The 15,750-nt window shown below is 43.1% G+C and overlaps 1 protein-coding gene across 1 annotated transcript in view; it reads right to left on the bottom strand.

Annotated features, from left to right (window-relative positions):
* Window positions 1-2,467: 2,467 nt before the first annotated feature.
* The window catches only part of SPRED2 (sprouty related EVH1 domain containing 2), a 34,870-nt gene continuing 21,587 nt past the window's right edge, over window positions 2,468-15,750 (bottom strand). The window contains exons 5-6 of the mRNA XM_008929030.2: window positions 6,381-6,530; window positions 2,468-5,952 (exon numbers count right to left, since the gene is read on the bottom strand). Coding sequence (XP_008927278.1) covers window positions 5,302-5,952; window positions 6,381-6,530 — 801 coding nt within the window. The 3' untranslated portion in view covers window positions 2,468-5,301. The remainder of the gene's footprint in view (window positions 5,953-6,380; window positions 6,531-15,750) is intronic.

The raw sequence follows: 15,750 nt of genomic DNA, 5'->3' as shown, positions 1-15,750 counted from the left end.
AATGAATTTACAAGTGGGGAATGGGGGAATGAGATGAATGGCATGGCACGGTTGTGCATGAGTGCAGGGAAGCAACTAAAAATATTTGTGGGGGTCTAAGTATACCACCCAAAAATACACACATACTTTCCACCATTTAAATATCTTGTCTCTGGGTGGAAGCCAAACATTTTTCTATTTATTTCCACATATGTCACCAAGATTCAAAGGAATTTAATTGCCTAATTCAAAATGTTAAGAAAATACCAGCAGGCTGACCATCCTGGAAAAGGGTAAGGCGCGAGGAGGATGTTAACTCACCTAGCATGATGTGCTGAAGACAGAAAAGCATCTCCTTGTTGCTCTCAAAGAAAAAGGCAGCATTTCTTTTGTACAAGAAGCCAAGTTCTGTCTGTGGTAAGCACTGAGAACACATGCAGCGATACCTCTTGCTTCCAGGCATCCTGAGAGCTACTTCTAATTTGCATTTCCGAGTGGAATTAGCAGAGAAAGGAGATTTACACACCCCTGGCTGGTGGTTTGGTTTGTGCTCCATGCAGCAAAGCTCCTGCTGAAGCCCAAACTTCCCAATTAATCTTCAGAATGACAGAAGAAATGACCTTTGGATGAAGATGGTGGTGAACTTGTGCTCAGGATACTCCAGGCCAGACTGTGCCACAAAATCCCCATATGACTTTATGTAAGTCATTCAAACTCTTGGACTTACTTGTTTTCACAACAGGGATAAGTCCATTTTGCCTATTTAAATTACAAGTTCTCCAACCAGAGTGAGAAAAGCTTAGATTACTGAGTGAATAAAGCAGGCCAGGTGAACTCTCCTCATGCAAACATTCTGCCCCTAAAAGCAACGGTAGGCAGCTACACTCCTAAGAGTATTCTAAAATGTAATTTGTATCATGTTTACTAGTGAAACAGATTTTTTTTTTAAACCAGAAAATATTCAATCTTGTTTCATATGGTTGCAAGCCTACAGTATCTGTGTCCTTTCCAAACTCAGTCTCTGTGACTCCATCCTACTAAGAGGACAGTACCTGTCCCAGATGATCAGGAGTAAATTAGGTTGCAGAAGGTTGGTTGCCATTCATGCTGTCTTGTATCTTGGTGACACTTTAATTTTCCACAGGTTCGGGGTCCAAATGTACTGTTTTCTGGTTCAGTTTAGAAATCTCCAGGCATAAGCAACACCTTTGATTCACAGATGGAAGCAAGAGGACATTGCGGGCTGTAAGAAATATGGCATAGCTGGGCATTTGTGGGACAAGCTAAATCCAAGTGGCCAGGAACAGGGTTGGAGGAGCCCTGACATAATTAGTCAAGAGAGCATGGACTATGAGCAACAGGCTGTTGGAGTCACTGTGCAGCTTTGCTGTGGATGGAGCCAAACACCAACACAGACTGAATGATTTTGTGAGCAGCAAGTCCCGAACACAGCACCTGACTCACAGTGTCTGTGCTTGTCATGAGGACTGCAAGTCTTTTTTTAAAAATATGTAACATCCGTACAGTTGTATAATAAACCTACACAGAAATATTTGTTTATATGAGCATATAACATTTCCAGGAACATGTAAATACAAATATAAACCAACAAAAAGGGTGCTCTTTGCCTCCTCTCTGACACCGCTCCAGGCAGCTCTGCTGTTCAGCGGCGAAACAAGCAGGAGCACATAAAAAGGAGCAACAGCTTGGCTGTGTTACCACTTACCTATGGAAAAAAAACCCTGAGCTCAGCAGATGTGGTTGGTGGTGGCCTGACCAACTCCTGTTGGAAATAATTATAAAAATTTGGATATACTCACTAGTTTCCCCCCAGTTTCCTCAGTTGATTGGGGGCAGCCTGGTGTCCATTTTAACCGGGTTTTTCTCCTGACATCTCCCGCATTAAGTCTCTCTGAGCAGGGATGGCAGTGCCAGGAACCTCAGGAACCCCTCCTTACCAGCCACTGCAAACCCGCTCTGCGTGCCCTGAGGAACCGAGGCGGCCCTCGCCCAGCAGCCATGTCTGTCACCCTTCTCTGCTCTCCCCTCCTCCTTGGAGCCACTCTGCTCGGGTGAAACAAAACAAAACAAAAACAGCTCCACAGCGTTTTTACCTCAGCCCCAAGCAGCCTGTGGGATGGGGACCTGGAAAAGAAGAGCAGGGAGAGCAGGAGGAAGTCCCGGTTGCTGCCAGGGCCTACTGGGGCACGGTGTCACCAGGCCACATCCTCCCACTGAATGTGTGAAACACCTGAAAACCACCCAAAAACCACTTGGAAAAACACCTGTCCTCGTCCTCCCCACTGTGTCTCGGCGAGAACAGCCCGTGCCCAAGGCTAGCAGCCTTTACCACCCAAAAATGTGAAATAAATCAATATTTTTCCTCAGAAACCCCCAGGTAGCTTCAGAGATGCCCCCATTCCATTTTCCCCTCATTTCCCGGACATCCGAATAACAATGAACAGCATCATTTTGACAATAAACGGCATCATTTTGATATGATGTATTTATATTTACATGGTACATTTTAAAGCAATAGCTACACTGATCATACATATTAGAAACAATAAAAAAAGAAGTTAAGAACTAAAATGTACATCATACACTTGTATATATATTTTTTTTTACACAGAGGTAAAAAGGCTTATAAAAATCAATACAACAGGGTTTTAACTTTTAGTATATAGATACATAATGATGAGGCTTCAGGCACTTTAATTTGTTAATGTGAGCAATAGCTTGGAAAAAAAAAAACCAAACAAAAAACCAAAACCTTTCCACAACAGGAAAAAAAAAACTGGTTAATGTTTTTGTTACCACAGATACAAAAATAAAATCTGAATAATTTCTCTCAAATGATTGATGTCAGTATTGCAAAGCTGACTGGGAGAATGCTACACACTGTTCAGCAGCAGTGTGGAAATTAAGGAGAAATATTTACAAAAAACCACCCATTTCTATCCTTGTGCCCTTACACCACTGCCATCACAAACCAAATAACGCACGCAGCAAAATCTACAAGTATTACAAAAACCCAAGAGAAGAGGGAGGAAGGAGGAGGGGGAGGAAAAATAAAATAAAAAAAGAGGGACTTTTTTTTTAAACTTTTATTTTCAGACATACAGAAAGGCATGGAGTATGTCTACTTTATTTAAATAAATAGGGGCACTTCAAGACCGGACAAAAAACTGTAAGATCTTTTTGTAGTGTTGTGCTTTATAGAGAGAAGATCTTACAGATGTTTGTTTACATGAAACAACTTTTGAGAACAGAAATAAAAGGAAAAGGTTGTTTCATTAATTATTTTTTTTACGAGGCTGGCTTGATGTTTACTAGACACCATTGAGAGATTTGTCAACTGCTATTAGGCACAAAATATTTATATTTCACTCAGCAAACCCAGACACATCACCCAGAGTGTAACACTCCATCCCTTTTCCACTATCATTCAATTTTTTTCTCCAACTGAAAAAATCCCCAGTAACTGCTATGAATTAAACCTACCCAACTCTATAGTGTATAATAAGCACATTGCATACTTAATTCATGGTTGACTAGAAAGCTGTGATTAACTCTCAGAGGAACCGTCGGGACATTCCACCAAGAAAGAATGGCAAGCGTTCCTTTTACATTTATTTGGCAAATTAATTATTAAAAAAAAAATTCCTCTCTTTTAAGACTGATGTCAATGTGCAATAGAGGGAGGGAAAGGACATGCGCCCACTGGCAATTTACTGCAGAAAGAAATTATGGCAGGAACAGCAGTGCCAGCTTTGACAAGCCAATCCCTAGCTGCCTCAAAGTATTCGGATTGTACTATGCTAGTTAGAGCTCACTGCGCTAAATCAGTTTTTTTATTTTTTAATAAAAATTATTTGGCTATTCCTTGTAATATATTAGAAAAATACTCTTTTTCCAAGCTAATTACAAGCCTTGTACACAAGACAACATGACATTAAAAAAAAAAAAATAAAAAAAAAATTAAAGTAATAGCATCCTGCTGTATGCACCTTATGCATCCACTTGATAAACCTGGGTGGTGAACTGGGGAGGGGGAAAGCCAGGCAGACGCTTTGGTCTGGCTCCTGCAAAGACTCACATGCTTCATCCTACACACAGACTCACAGAGACGCCGGCTGCGCGCGCAGTACGTTGAGACGTGTAAGTATCTGGAGGATTGGGACCACAGGTCACAAGCTGGAAGTGGTAGTTAAGATCCTGGCTTTGGATTTTTAAATACCTGTTTAGATTGCTAAATGTTGTTTCTACAGTGGACGCGTATGTTCTCATGCTCATGTATACAGAAAACAAGCAAACACGATTTTCCATATAATCCACCACGTAATGCAGCATTTCCCCAGAATTGCCATAATAGTGCTTTTGACATTGCATTGTTAGTAATTCTTTGCATATCAACAATTTTCCTCATCTGGAACCTTAGTGTTTTATTCACAGATCATTACACTGCTGGCTAATGAAGAAGTTCCCTTTCTTTTTGGGCAGAGCTCTGAAAACACAGTTTTATTTTTCCAATGTTATTTAGGGAAAAAAGAAAACACTAAAATTTTAAGTTTCCCTTTCAAGTAGTGGTCTGAAATGATTACAGGTAAGGAGGACTTCCAGATTCTCAATGGTTATGTGACTATGAGCTTTCTGCTCACAGAGCTTTGCGAACAGAGAAATAATTTAAGATGTTTGCTGAAGGAAATGACGATGGACTCTAAAAGAGGAACTGCAGCTTAGATGGCTATTTTAGCTTTGGAAAACAGAACAAAAAACCCAAAGAAAACCAGTGACAGAAATACTGTGTTGTGGTACAAGTTTGTTACTAGCACACCTTCTATACACACACAATAACTTGACGGCAAGTTAAAATATCTTCCGAGTGAGATTCCATCCACTACACCGCCCCTTTTCTAGAAATGTCAAAGCTTGCTAACACGCTGATGGTACCACACAAGCGGAGGCAAGACAGACACAACCTGGAGATGTTCTACAATCCACCACCATTTAAAGCAGTTCTTCTCTCAAACTCATTTTAAATGAAAAAAAAAAATAAAATATAAACATGTACAAGACAGTCTGTTTTGATTACAGATTAATAATACAAAAGTCTATGCTGTAGGTTAGTTAGTTAGAACAGTTGATGAGCAAATCAATGCAGTGTGAGCCCCAGACGACCCAATGTGAAGTGATCCAAACTGGTGGTTCCCAGATGCTGTCGGGCACAGTGGCTGCATCAAAATGAGTGATCTCAATGCTCCAAAACCAACGTGTTCCTTGAACTACAGGAGAAACGTAACACTTTGAATGCATCTGTAGTCATCCAGCAGCTTTGTGTTTTCCACCACAGCACCTGCACATGACCCCACAGTGGTAACAAGCCCGAAGCGGCAAGTAACAGCACATACATGGAGCAATGAAAGACAAGGCGATAAGGGCCATCCACCGGAGGCAAAACATTTCATCACTGGTGTCGCACGAGCAAGGATCCGTATAGTCTCCTTCTGGGTCGGACATACAGTGATAGAGCATAGTGTCTGCGCACCACATACAGCTCACTCGATGGATGCAAGTCTTGACGCGGTCTGGAGCATCCTGGCACTGACCCCGTTTGTTCTCCTCGTGGTTGAACATGTCCCTGCAGTACACGCACCGCGACCTCTCACCGTCTTCCTTCCGCCTGGGCTTGAATTTGACAGGTTGAGTCTTTATCACAGCACCCTTGATATCTTCGCCCAGGTCAAAGTCCGAGTTGTCTACGTAAGGATAAGTGTATTCGTGTTTTGAGGCCTCGCTTTTGGCAAAACGTACGTAGGAGTCCATGTCATCAGGATCAAAGTTCTTTCCTCGTGCTGGGGCATGGCGATAATCCTCATATCCAGTCATCCAGATCTTTTCCCGAGGATTGATGCGCACTATCTCCTCATCATCGTCTGGAAAGTTGACGTGCCGGTAGGACCGTGGTACTGACTGTGGAAGTAGGAATGGAGAGGAAGAGAGAGAAAAGATAAATAAGCTCTCTTAGCTACTGGCAACAGCTGTCTCCTTGCTTCATGAAGAACCAATATTTAACAATTTTGTCTTTCCTTTTTTGTACGCCCTTCTCCGTGATCCATCACAAGAGTTTCAGCCTTTGGCTCAGGAGTGAGTACAACTGTCACAGTCCTACAGTGGCCTGTGTGCACCTGGTACAGTGTCACACATTAAACCACAGTGTAATCCCTCCTCTCCCCCCCGCTTTGTTTTTAATAACTGGAAGCCATTTAAAGTTAACCGAGAGGGAAACAGGGAGAGTGGAAGCGGGGGGGTGTCTTTCAGGGATGTGGGGGGAAAACCACCAGTCTTAGCTCTGGCAGAGACACAGACCTTGAGGTAGCAACACCGGGAAGAAACCTTACTTGTTCTAGATGGTAGTGGTCAGAGCTATAATGGTCGTGAAGGTGTCCACGAGTGCAAATTCTTCGATGTTCGCAGGATGCAGGAGAAGCCAGAGTTCGCACAGGCTGTTCCCTTTTCTGAGAGGAGTTGGAGGAGCTATCTGTAGCATTCTGTTTTAAATGGAAAGGGGAGGGGGGAAATGGTCACACATTCAGCTGTTACCACACACGGTATTAGGAGATGTTTTGCCACTCACTGACTTTGTGCACACCTGCAATATTGGCAACACCTGACGGCTGGAGGCTTCATAAAGTTTCACATAAAATACTTGAAAGAGGCAGATCTGTTGCCAGGCCATAAAAGCTGTCGCCACACACATGGAAAAATAATATGCCATAGCCTGCCCGTGACATATTCACCAACACCACTTGTATTTGCTTGGCATGTTATTTGTTATCCTGGGCATGGCAGGACGATGAGTCGTCACTAGAAGCTCCCTCTGAGGAGGAAAGTTAAACTCCATCAAATGATGCAATCGTGTTAAGTTCTGCGGGCTCAGACAGAGCATCTACCCAGGCTACAAAAACACTGGCAATTTTGTTAACCTTTACACGTTCTCCAAACACTCACCAAATTCCTAGTTCATCACAGGCTACTTGAAAAAATCAGCTTTCCTTTAAAAAGTTCAGGGTTTATTTTCCCTCTCGTTTTGTCACTGCTCTCTAACGTGCAATGAACGCTGGTTGAGTTTTTATACGTTCCTGGCTCAGGGTGAGCACTTTCTTTAGGTTAATTAGTTACAACATTATGCAACAATGATCATGAAAGGGTGAAATATCACACAATAACATGCTGTTGCCAATACCTGCAGCTTCTTAACATATGTATTTTTCCTCCTGTAGAAATACACAGTGGGATAACAGTTTTAGCCATCCTCTCTCCACGGCCCTTCCTAGGTTAGTATAGTTGCCATACGATATCTAGAAATTCAGGATTTTGCCTGTTAATTCTATTTATAGCTTTTGGGCTCTTTCATATTACCATGAATATCAATGGACAGCTGTGAAATGCACCAGCAAACCGGAAGCAGGAAAAAAAGAGCCTCCATGCACAACGATCAGAACAGCTGTAGCATGGAACGTGCCTAAAACATTGCTGCTTTGAAATAAGAAAAAAATTTATCCCCATCCCCCCCCTCAACTAACAAGATGTGTTGCAGCTACAAGTCCAAGAGAAAGGTTTCCATTTGCCTCCACAGTTAGCTAGAGACACAACCTTGGGAGCAGAGAATTGTATCAGTAGTAGAAGACTGGTTTTACCTGAAAAACCTTCTCTCCTTGTCAAGAATGCACTCTCTAAACACTGTTTTCCAATGAATCGTCCTAGACACTTTTTTTACTCCAAGAATACAAGCACCCTCATTGTGGGTATTTGTTAAATAAAACAATGCTCTGCAAGACTCTGTCCAAAGATGAGAATACCTTGAAGTGTCACAACACAAAAATAGATGTTGGTTCTCTTTTACTGGTATAGCACTTAAAAAGCACTGAACTCCCAACTTACTTTGTTTAAAGCAAATACACAGATGTTTGCAGTGTGATGTAAAGCCAGTCAGGGTTATCTGAGAGGTACAACAAGCAGGATGAGTTTTGAATGGCTGACCCACCCACTAGGAACAGACTTTTAAGGCATGTGTTTGCTTTGGTTGTTTTTTTGCCTTTTTTTTAAACAAGTATGTACAAGCAGATCAACTCTTAACACAGTTAACACCTCTAAAATGGAACTGCACCAATATTCAGGCTCTTCTAAAAAAGTGGTTTTATCAGCCCAGTCTTCATATCTTATTATACAAAGGCACTTCAAATCTGGGGTTTAAACCCTTCAAAGCCAAGTCTCGCACCCGTAACTTCAGATCCTACAATAAACAGCACATTTTGGGGACATTTCAAAAGAAAACAAGCAGCTTTTACAAATACTTCATGATAGAATTAAGCTTACAACCTGTTTGAAAAACCTGAGGAGAGTTAGGATTTAGTTACAGCAACCATTTTGGTACTCATACGAGTACCTTTTTTTTTCCAGAGCTGTACATGGTGCACACCCCATAGTCCGGGCAGCCTCAGCTTGCTCTCAAAGTTAAATTTTGACTGACATGAACCAAAAAGGAGGCAGGCCTTAAAACCGTGCCATGGCAGCCAGTAGAATCCTTCGCCTTCACTGTATCCGTGACTGAGCCCTGCTGGGACAAGCCTTTTGTGGATTCGCTCTGAAAACATCATGGGTGCTCATGGGTGGAACAACGAAGCCTGGGAAAATTACCCAACTGGAGGTGGTTGCACATACTGTCCTGCAACTCCCTCGCTGTCCTACATGAAAATAAAAATCCCACCCAAACTGGATATAACTCCTAGATAATCTCAGCAGGGCAGCTGGGAGCTATAACCAGCCCTCCGAGCAGGGCTATTCGCTGCCTCTGGGGGAAGGCAGCATTTCTGCAACAGGCAACTGGAAAGGAGGTTGTAGTGATTTTTATCTTGCCCGATTCGTATCTACCTTTGCTTTCCTCCACACCTTTAGACCCGTCAGGGCAACTGAGCCTCTCCTCCACATGTGTTGACACGGCTACAAAACCTGTTTGCAGCACACCACAGAGGCCGTGGCTCTGCTCTCCGCTTTCACCTTATTAAAAATTGCTGCATTTCCACATTCAATGTCCTCAGATTAGAGGGGCAGTTTGCCAACACAAATACTTACTCTTGAGAGCCCAGAAAGGGGAAATAAAACTATCCGAGACCAGGGCTCTGCTCACTGGTCCATGACAAAGTTCATGCTGACTCCTGGTTGGCGACGTTAAAGGCAGCAGCTGGTTAACAAAGGCAGGGTTATCTTGCTGACCATCAGCTGGGATAAGCAGTTACTTTCCAACAAGGTCCCTCATGGGAGCTTCAAACTTCCATAGGAGAAGAGAGGTCTTGACACATATGAATGGTTTGAAGATTGAGGAAAAGGAAAAAAGGTAGAAAATACCCACCTCCCAAGCAGAAGGTCACCACTGAACCCCATGGGCTCCTCACCTGTGCTGGTGAGAATACTCATCAATAACCTGAGAGAGGTGAACAAGATGACACAATTTTCTGATGAAACTTAAGTTATTCAGAATGAAAGCTGACCCTGAAAACTTGCTTAAGAATCTCATAATGCTGAGAGATTGGATGTTAAAAAAAAAAAACCCTAAGTGCAATGTGACGTAGACACCTTGATCTGACATGTGCAATGATGCACTCTGAGCCAGTTATTGCTGCTCAGGAAAGAGGTTTTGGGATTAAAACAGGCAGCTCTGTGACAGATTAAAAAAAAAAACAAGCAGAAGCAACAATCACCAAAGCATTGTATCTATCTGCTGTGCTTCCCCAGTCTGTCTGCAGTCCTGGTTCCCCTCCACCCTGCGTCAATAGAGGTTATTTCCACCATGGGAAGGTGACAGAAGCATGGCCAGGACAACAGAGGATATGGGATGGCTTCTCAACAACAGCTAACTAAATACCCTGGGTCCCTCCAGCCTGGGAAAGAGATCATGGGGGAGAAGATGGGAAGAGAAGTCTACTGGACTGTGAGTCCCATGGACATGGGAGCAGGAAGAGATTATTCTTTTAGTATCCTTCAGAAGGGAAGATTCTGAGGCATTCACTGGAACTGGCTCAGATAAGGTTCAGGCAGAATGAGGTACCTCTGATGGTGCCTACAGTTAAAATGTGGTTCAAGAAGCCATAGGGAAACCCTCAGAAGAAAATAAGTATCCAAGGATCAGAGACATGATGATGCCTCAGGCCTTCAGAAGCGTACTGTTCTCTCAGTACCACTCCACTGGGACCAAAACTGGACTTGGTGACCAGAGAAAGTCAGGCATGTTCTCAAAGAAAAGGCAACACTCATCTTCAGCCAAGTGTCACTATGAACAAATGATGGCAAGACTTTGTTAGTGAGGGAAGCAGTGAACAATTCCTGTCCCTCATGACAAGATTGGGTCTTGGCTGGGATTTTCTACCATCAGCGTAGCAGGGAAACTTTTGGGGAGGATGGTCAAGAGTGGAAACATGAGAGGTTTGCTGCAGGTCATCCAACTACAACACACTCGCCTACAGGAATACACCTAGAAAGGACATGCTGTCCAGAGCCAAGCTATTTCACCAACGGGAAATCAGGTCCCAAAACACTGAGCCACTGGCCTGTCAGAGAAACACTGTCTTCTAAAACCTGTTGAAACCAATCCAGCTCCAGCATTTGGTTTTGAGGGGAAGCTATTGAAAACATGCCCAGTAGTCACAAAAGAGAAATGAACCCAAAACTAAAGTTGGAACAGGGAGTCTGATAAGAAACTCTGTTTCAACATGCCCTCAAATGCTCAATTATGAGACATTTGTGCTGCACGTACCAGAGTTTTGTGATTGCTATGGCGGCCCCAAAGTCTTGTGGTTTCACTGCCTGGATAGCAAAATCGTTAATCATGACCATAAGAGTCATTTTATAAAACCTGTGCAACACATTTCCTGTTGCAAGGGAGCCGTACATATCTGAGCGAGCAGACGTACCATATGTGTGGTATGGCTGCTGTAAGAAACAACACCGTGCTTCTACAGGCAAGTGATGGCACTGTGGTAATTTTAAAAAAGGAAAAACTGTGTCCTTGTTTCCCCCTCAGACTTCTAGAAGTGACTCATTAAATTAAAAAGCCCTAGTCATTAGTAAAGAAGATTATGTTAATAATTTGCTGCAGTTTACTTCTCATTGAAATGGATTTGTTACACAAGAAGGCAAATCAGATACCCAAGTAATAGGCATAGATAAGCATCTATCAGAAAACTTTGAGAAAAAGAAGCCTTCTCCTGCTCCTGAACTGGACTGATCAACTTGCCTCTAATGGCTTCAACAGAATAGGTTCATCCCACGTGACACAATACCCAAGGGTGACTACGAAAAAGAAGAAAGATTCCTCTCAGAATTACGAAGCAATACAATCCGTGGCAGCTTGTCAGAAATCGGTTGCCAAAGGGAAATTATGGAGCTCTGTCCCTTAAAACTTCCAGAAGTGCTCTCAGCCAGTTAAAGGATTTGCAAGTTTGCTGTCAAAAATAATTGTGGGTCAAGCAAGACAAGATGGGGGTTTTTTATTCTCTCTAGGATTTTAACTGTTACATGAGGCAGGGGGGGAACAGAAGTATCATGATGTTGAACAATTAGTTTTGCAAGTAATAGTTCTAAAGGAATCAAAAACCAACGCCTGCTTGGCCTTTGCAAAGCACAAGCCCTCTGCAAACCAACCTGCTCTCTACTCCTCACAGCAGCTTCGGGACATGTTAAAGAGGAGCCCATTGCCACATGGCCATCTGAGAAGGCATCCCCACCATTCCCAGGACAAGAAAAACAGCTCTGCACCAATTCATGGCTTGAGGATGAGCCTGGAAAAATGACAGCCAGCAGGCTGCATCCTCCTGTGCCACAGCCCGACCTCCTCCAGCCGAAACTCCCGCAAAGAGCTCCCCAAAGGCAGTCAGAGCCCTTGGAGTGCTCTGCCCAGGTGCATTCCCTTGGGAGCCTGAGTACAAGCCAGACCTTCCTCACTTGACCCGTTCCATTCACTGGCAGAGGGGGAGGCACAGCTGTGTTATCAATACAGAAAGGAAAAATGATAAAGCTGGCGAAACAACGTAGTAAGGGAGTGATTCCGAGCTCAGCGCCGGCCTGGAGCTTATCTGCAGAGCCTCCGCTGTTTAGGAACTTCACAAAGAGGAAGTCTGAGAGTTATTTCAGATGCATGGCAAAGAGACTTCCACCTTTCCAAAGAAATTAAGATAAAATATAGTCTCCCAGAACTCCCTCAGCCTAATCTTGCCAGACCAGAACAAATGCTTCCTTTCCCCTCCAGCTTTTTTTTATTTTTTAAAGCCTAAAGAGATACAGCACTTTCGAGTTTCACAGAGAGTGGAACGGCACAAATCCTAATTTTTGTCTCAAAACACCTTTCTCTCTCTATTCAAGAAATTTAGAAAAGGAAACAGCTGATATTTTCCATCCACCTCTGACTGTGCCCTATATACTCATGACAGCCTATTTCAAGTATTAAGAAAAAGGTTCAGCATGAAAAATCTTTTAAGATTTGAGTGTCCTGTCTCCTGAGCATAAGCTTTTAATTTGTCATGGTAAGATAAAGGCACGGAAGAAAATGTTTTGTCAAATTTCTGTTTGTTTCCTATCACCGAAGACAGAAATTGTCTTGTAGAAAATTGCTTCTATACGTTTTTGAAACATTTTGCCACTCTCATCCACTGAGGATGGCTGGAGCTGAATCTAGTTCTACTCCTTAGCAAAGAGTCTGAAAAAGCTTTGTGTTAGATCATATTCCAGTACAGTTTGAAGACAAATTGGCTGTACACAACCACTACAATAAGCATGGATTCAGACTTTTCTAATACCAGAACAGGACTAGAATTTCTCAAATGTTTGGAGTGTAGTCATCCCTTACAAAAATACCAATATAAAGTGCAGAAAGCTAGCTGGTTTTACTGCTATGTTTTTTTTTTTTTTATTTTAAGTTTTTGTGGTTACAGCTTTCAGTGCCAGAAAGATGCTGGTGGCTGTGCTGGCTGAAGTCAGCAAAACTCAGGGAACATTTACAAGAATTTGGTGCACAAGATCATCTCCATTAAACTCCTGCTAAACCCGATTCTGGCAACACTGGTCAGTTCTGCGTGGACCACAGATGTGGTTTAACAGTTCGCTTTGAGGAGTAAAAAGAATATATGAGAATCAGACACAGTTAAATGACACGGCAAACTCAGATGTGGTAAGGGGGAAACCTCAGTGAGATTTTCCTGTTTCACTATTTGCCACATACAAGGCACCAGACATCTCTGCAAAAGAAGGCATTTGGACAGATACAAAGACAAACGTCTGCAAAAGTCAGAGGAGGACTGAGCTAAGACAGTACCACCCATTTTACTCAAACTCAGTCCAGGACCAGAGGCTGTGAGTGGGTCCACACAACATTTCCTTCCCATATGATACCCTCTTCCCTTGCCCTTACTGTGCCACTGGGCTAGAGCATCACTTCAGTGGAAGGAAAAGTCTTTGCATCAGGTACTTATAAGGGAAAACCAGAACGTCGTAAGGGGAAAAAACCCCAAACCACAAGCCCCAGCGACTAAGGCTGCTCCCCCAGGCAGCACAGCAATCCCACAGTACAGTGGTGAGAGCAGGGTGGCTCTGTACCCATGTCCTCATCAATCTGGAGAGTCCTTACCAGGACTCCCACGTTTCCTTCTTCATTCCTGTGACTCCTCCATGTGGTGGCCTGATTGGATTTCTCCATGCTGAGACAAGCTACACTGCTTCAACAGGATCTTTTTACCTAAACCTGGGAACTGTTTAAACTAACCAATTGCTTAAAACCATCTGGGGTAGAGGTAGGCTTTTCCTTTTCGCAAAAAGGCTCTGTTAATCCCTTTATGCCTTGGAAGTGACATCTTGGTGCAGATTACAGCACTGGTGGGATGATCAGCATGCAGTATTTGTGTTTGTACAGCTCCACGAGGATCAGCAAAGCCTCCCTCCTCTAAAAAGTAATATTAGCCATGTTACCACATGTCCTCTCCTAAGGCCATGAGAATGGCCACCAAGGTCTGTACTGCTGTGGGGAGGTGATGGCCACTGCTTCTCCCTCCCACGAGTCCCATCACCTGCTCTGTGGGCATAGGTGGGTGGAGGACCACAGAAATCCAGGCCAAAATAATTTCTGCATGAGCTCCCTGACCTCAGCTGACCATCCGTGTGGTGGCACAGGAGGGTCTCCAGGTGACACAGAGGGCAGAGGTAAGGGAGGCTGGAGGGGGAGCTCCTAATTTTCAGGTGCTAACAGAGAGCATAGCACATCCAACACTGCCAAAAAGCCTTTTGCAAGATGGGTAACGATGCCAGGAAATAAAGGAGGAAAGTTCAGAGGGGGGTGTTAAACAATGGACACGCACAGGGGATGGCAGGAGCCTGCACTGCTGCAGAGCACAGCTGGGAACAGATGGCTCCACAGAACCCACCACTGAATCTCAGCTCTTCTACACAGAAACTTTCAAGGAGGGGGAAGGAAATAATATTAGGAGGGAAAGAAAAATGCTAATGAAAATTAAATTAGCCAAGCTAAAAGAACTGATGCACCTAATCCATCATGAATGTCTTTGCTATGTAAAAATTCCAAACTGCAGCCTCTAAATTCAGCAGTGCTGCTCCTATATAATAACATCAGCTTACAAACAGAGGGGAAAAAACTCAGTTAAATGCAAACTTCCCACAGCAGACTGATATGATATTTTAGGAAGTCAGTTAGGGGTCATTTATTCACACAGTTATGAGCATTGATGTTATTTTAGCTGGTATTTATCACCAAAATAGAATCCAACAGCTGATGCAAACTTTTAAAATACCCTCTTCACATGCACTGCAAATATGTCAAGCTCTGCTTAAAAATGTAATGGTACTTATTTACTTCTGCCTTTCCTTCTCCTTTTGCAGACAGAGCCAGAGACAGATGAACTGCTTCCTATAATGACTTCTGATTTAATTTTCATAAAATATTTACAAGATACAGGGCAAGCAGACCCTTGGCAAAACACATTAGGTAGGTGAGGGAAGGAAACAGGGTTATTTAGATGCAGTTCTTTATAATGCATTTCTGTACTGGGCAAAGGTCCGTTTTGAGTCCCCCAGACTCTTGTATTTTGTTGTACATCTTCAGTTACCACCAAAAACATACCTGGGACAGAGGGGACACCAACCTGCAGTATTTTGTCAGTCAGAAGGTTGTGAGTTTTTTTGTGCTGTGGGATTTTTTTTTTCCTTTCTTTAAAGGGGTGGAAGGGGAAGCCTGCCAATTTAAAGGAAAATCTTGAAGCCTCATGCAAAAGCACATTTCATTGTTAAGCTTTACCAAAGTCCTTCTTTTCCTTTCCAAATTCTACAAAAAAAAAAAAAAAAGAAACTGTAAACAAACAAACAAAAACCATTTGAAAGGATGCAACTAAATCCCAGTCAGATGAGCAAAATTCAGGTGCACACTCCAGGAAGTCTCAACTCTGTGTGTTGTTTTTTTTTTTTATTTTCTACTTGTTACACAAGACAACAGATTCAAATCAGATTTGCCAGTGTTTAAACAGCATATGGAAATTACAGGAAGAGAAGAGCAATACAGTCATTTGCTCCACAGTTCCAGCTTGGCTCCCTCCATATCACTGCCAAGATGGATGCTCCCTCCAGCTCAGCAACCCCCTCTAAATTAGGCAGAGGCTGGGGTTGAGCACAGCTTTTGCCCACTTGCTCCAGACCTGCATCTCTCTGGTCCCACCA

This window comes from Manacus vitellinus, unplaced genomic scaffold, assembly GCF_001715985.3.
Source record: "Manacus vitellinus isolate BGI_N305 unplaced genomic scaffold, ASM171598v3 scaffold_70_pilon, whole genome shotgun sequence".
NCBI lineage: Eukaryota > Metazoa > Chordata > Aves > Passeriformes > Pipridae > Manacus > Manacus vitellinus.
Note: the sequence above shows the minus strand (reverse complement) of the source record. Positions and strands in the feature narration are given on the sequence as shown.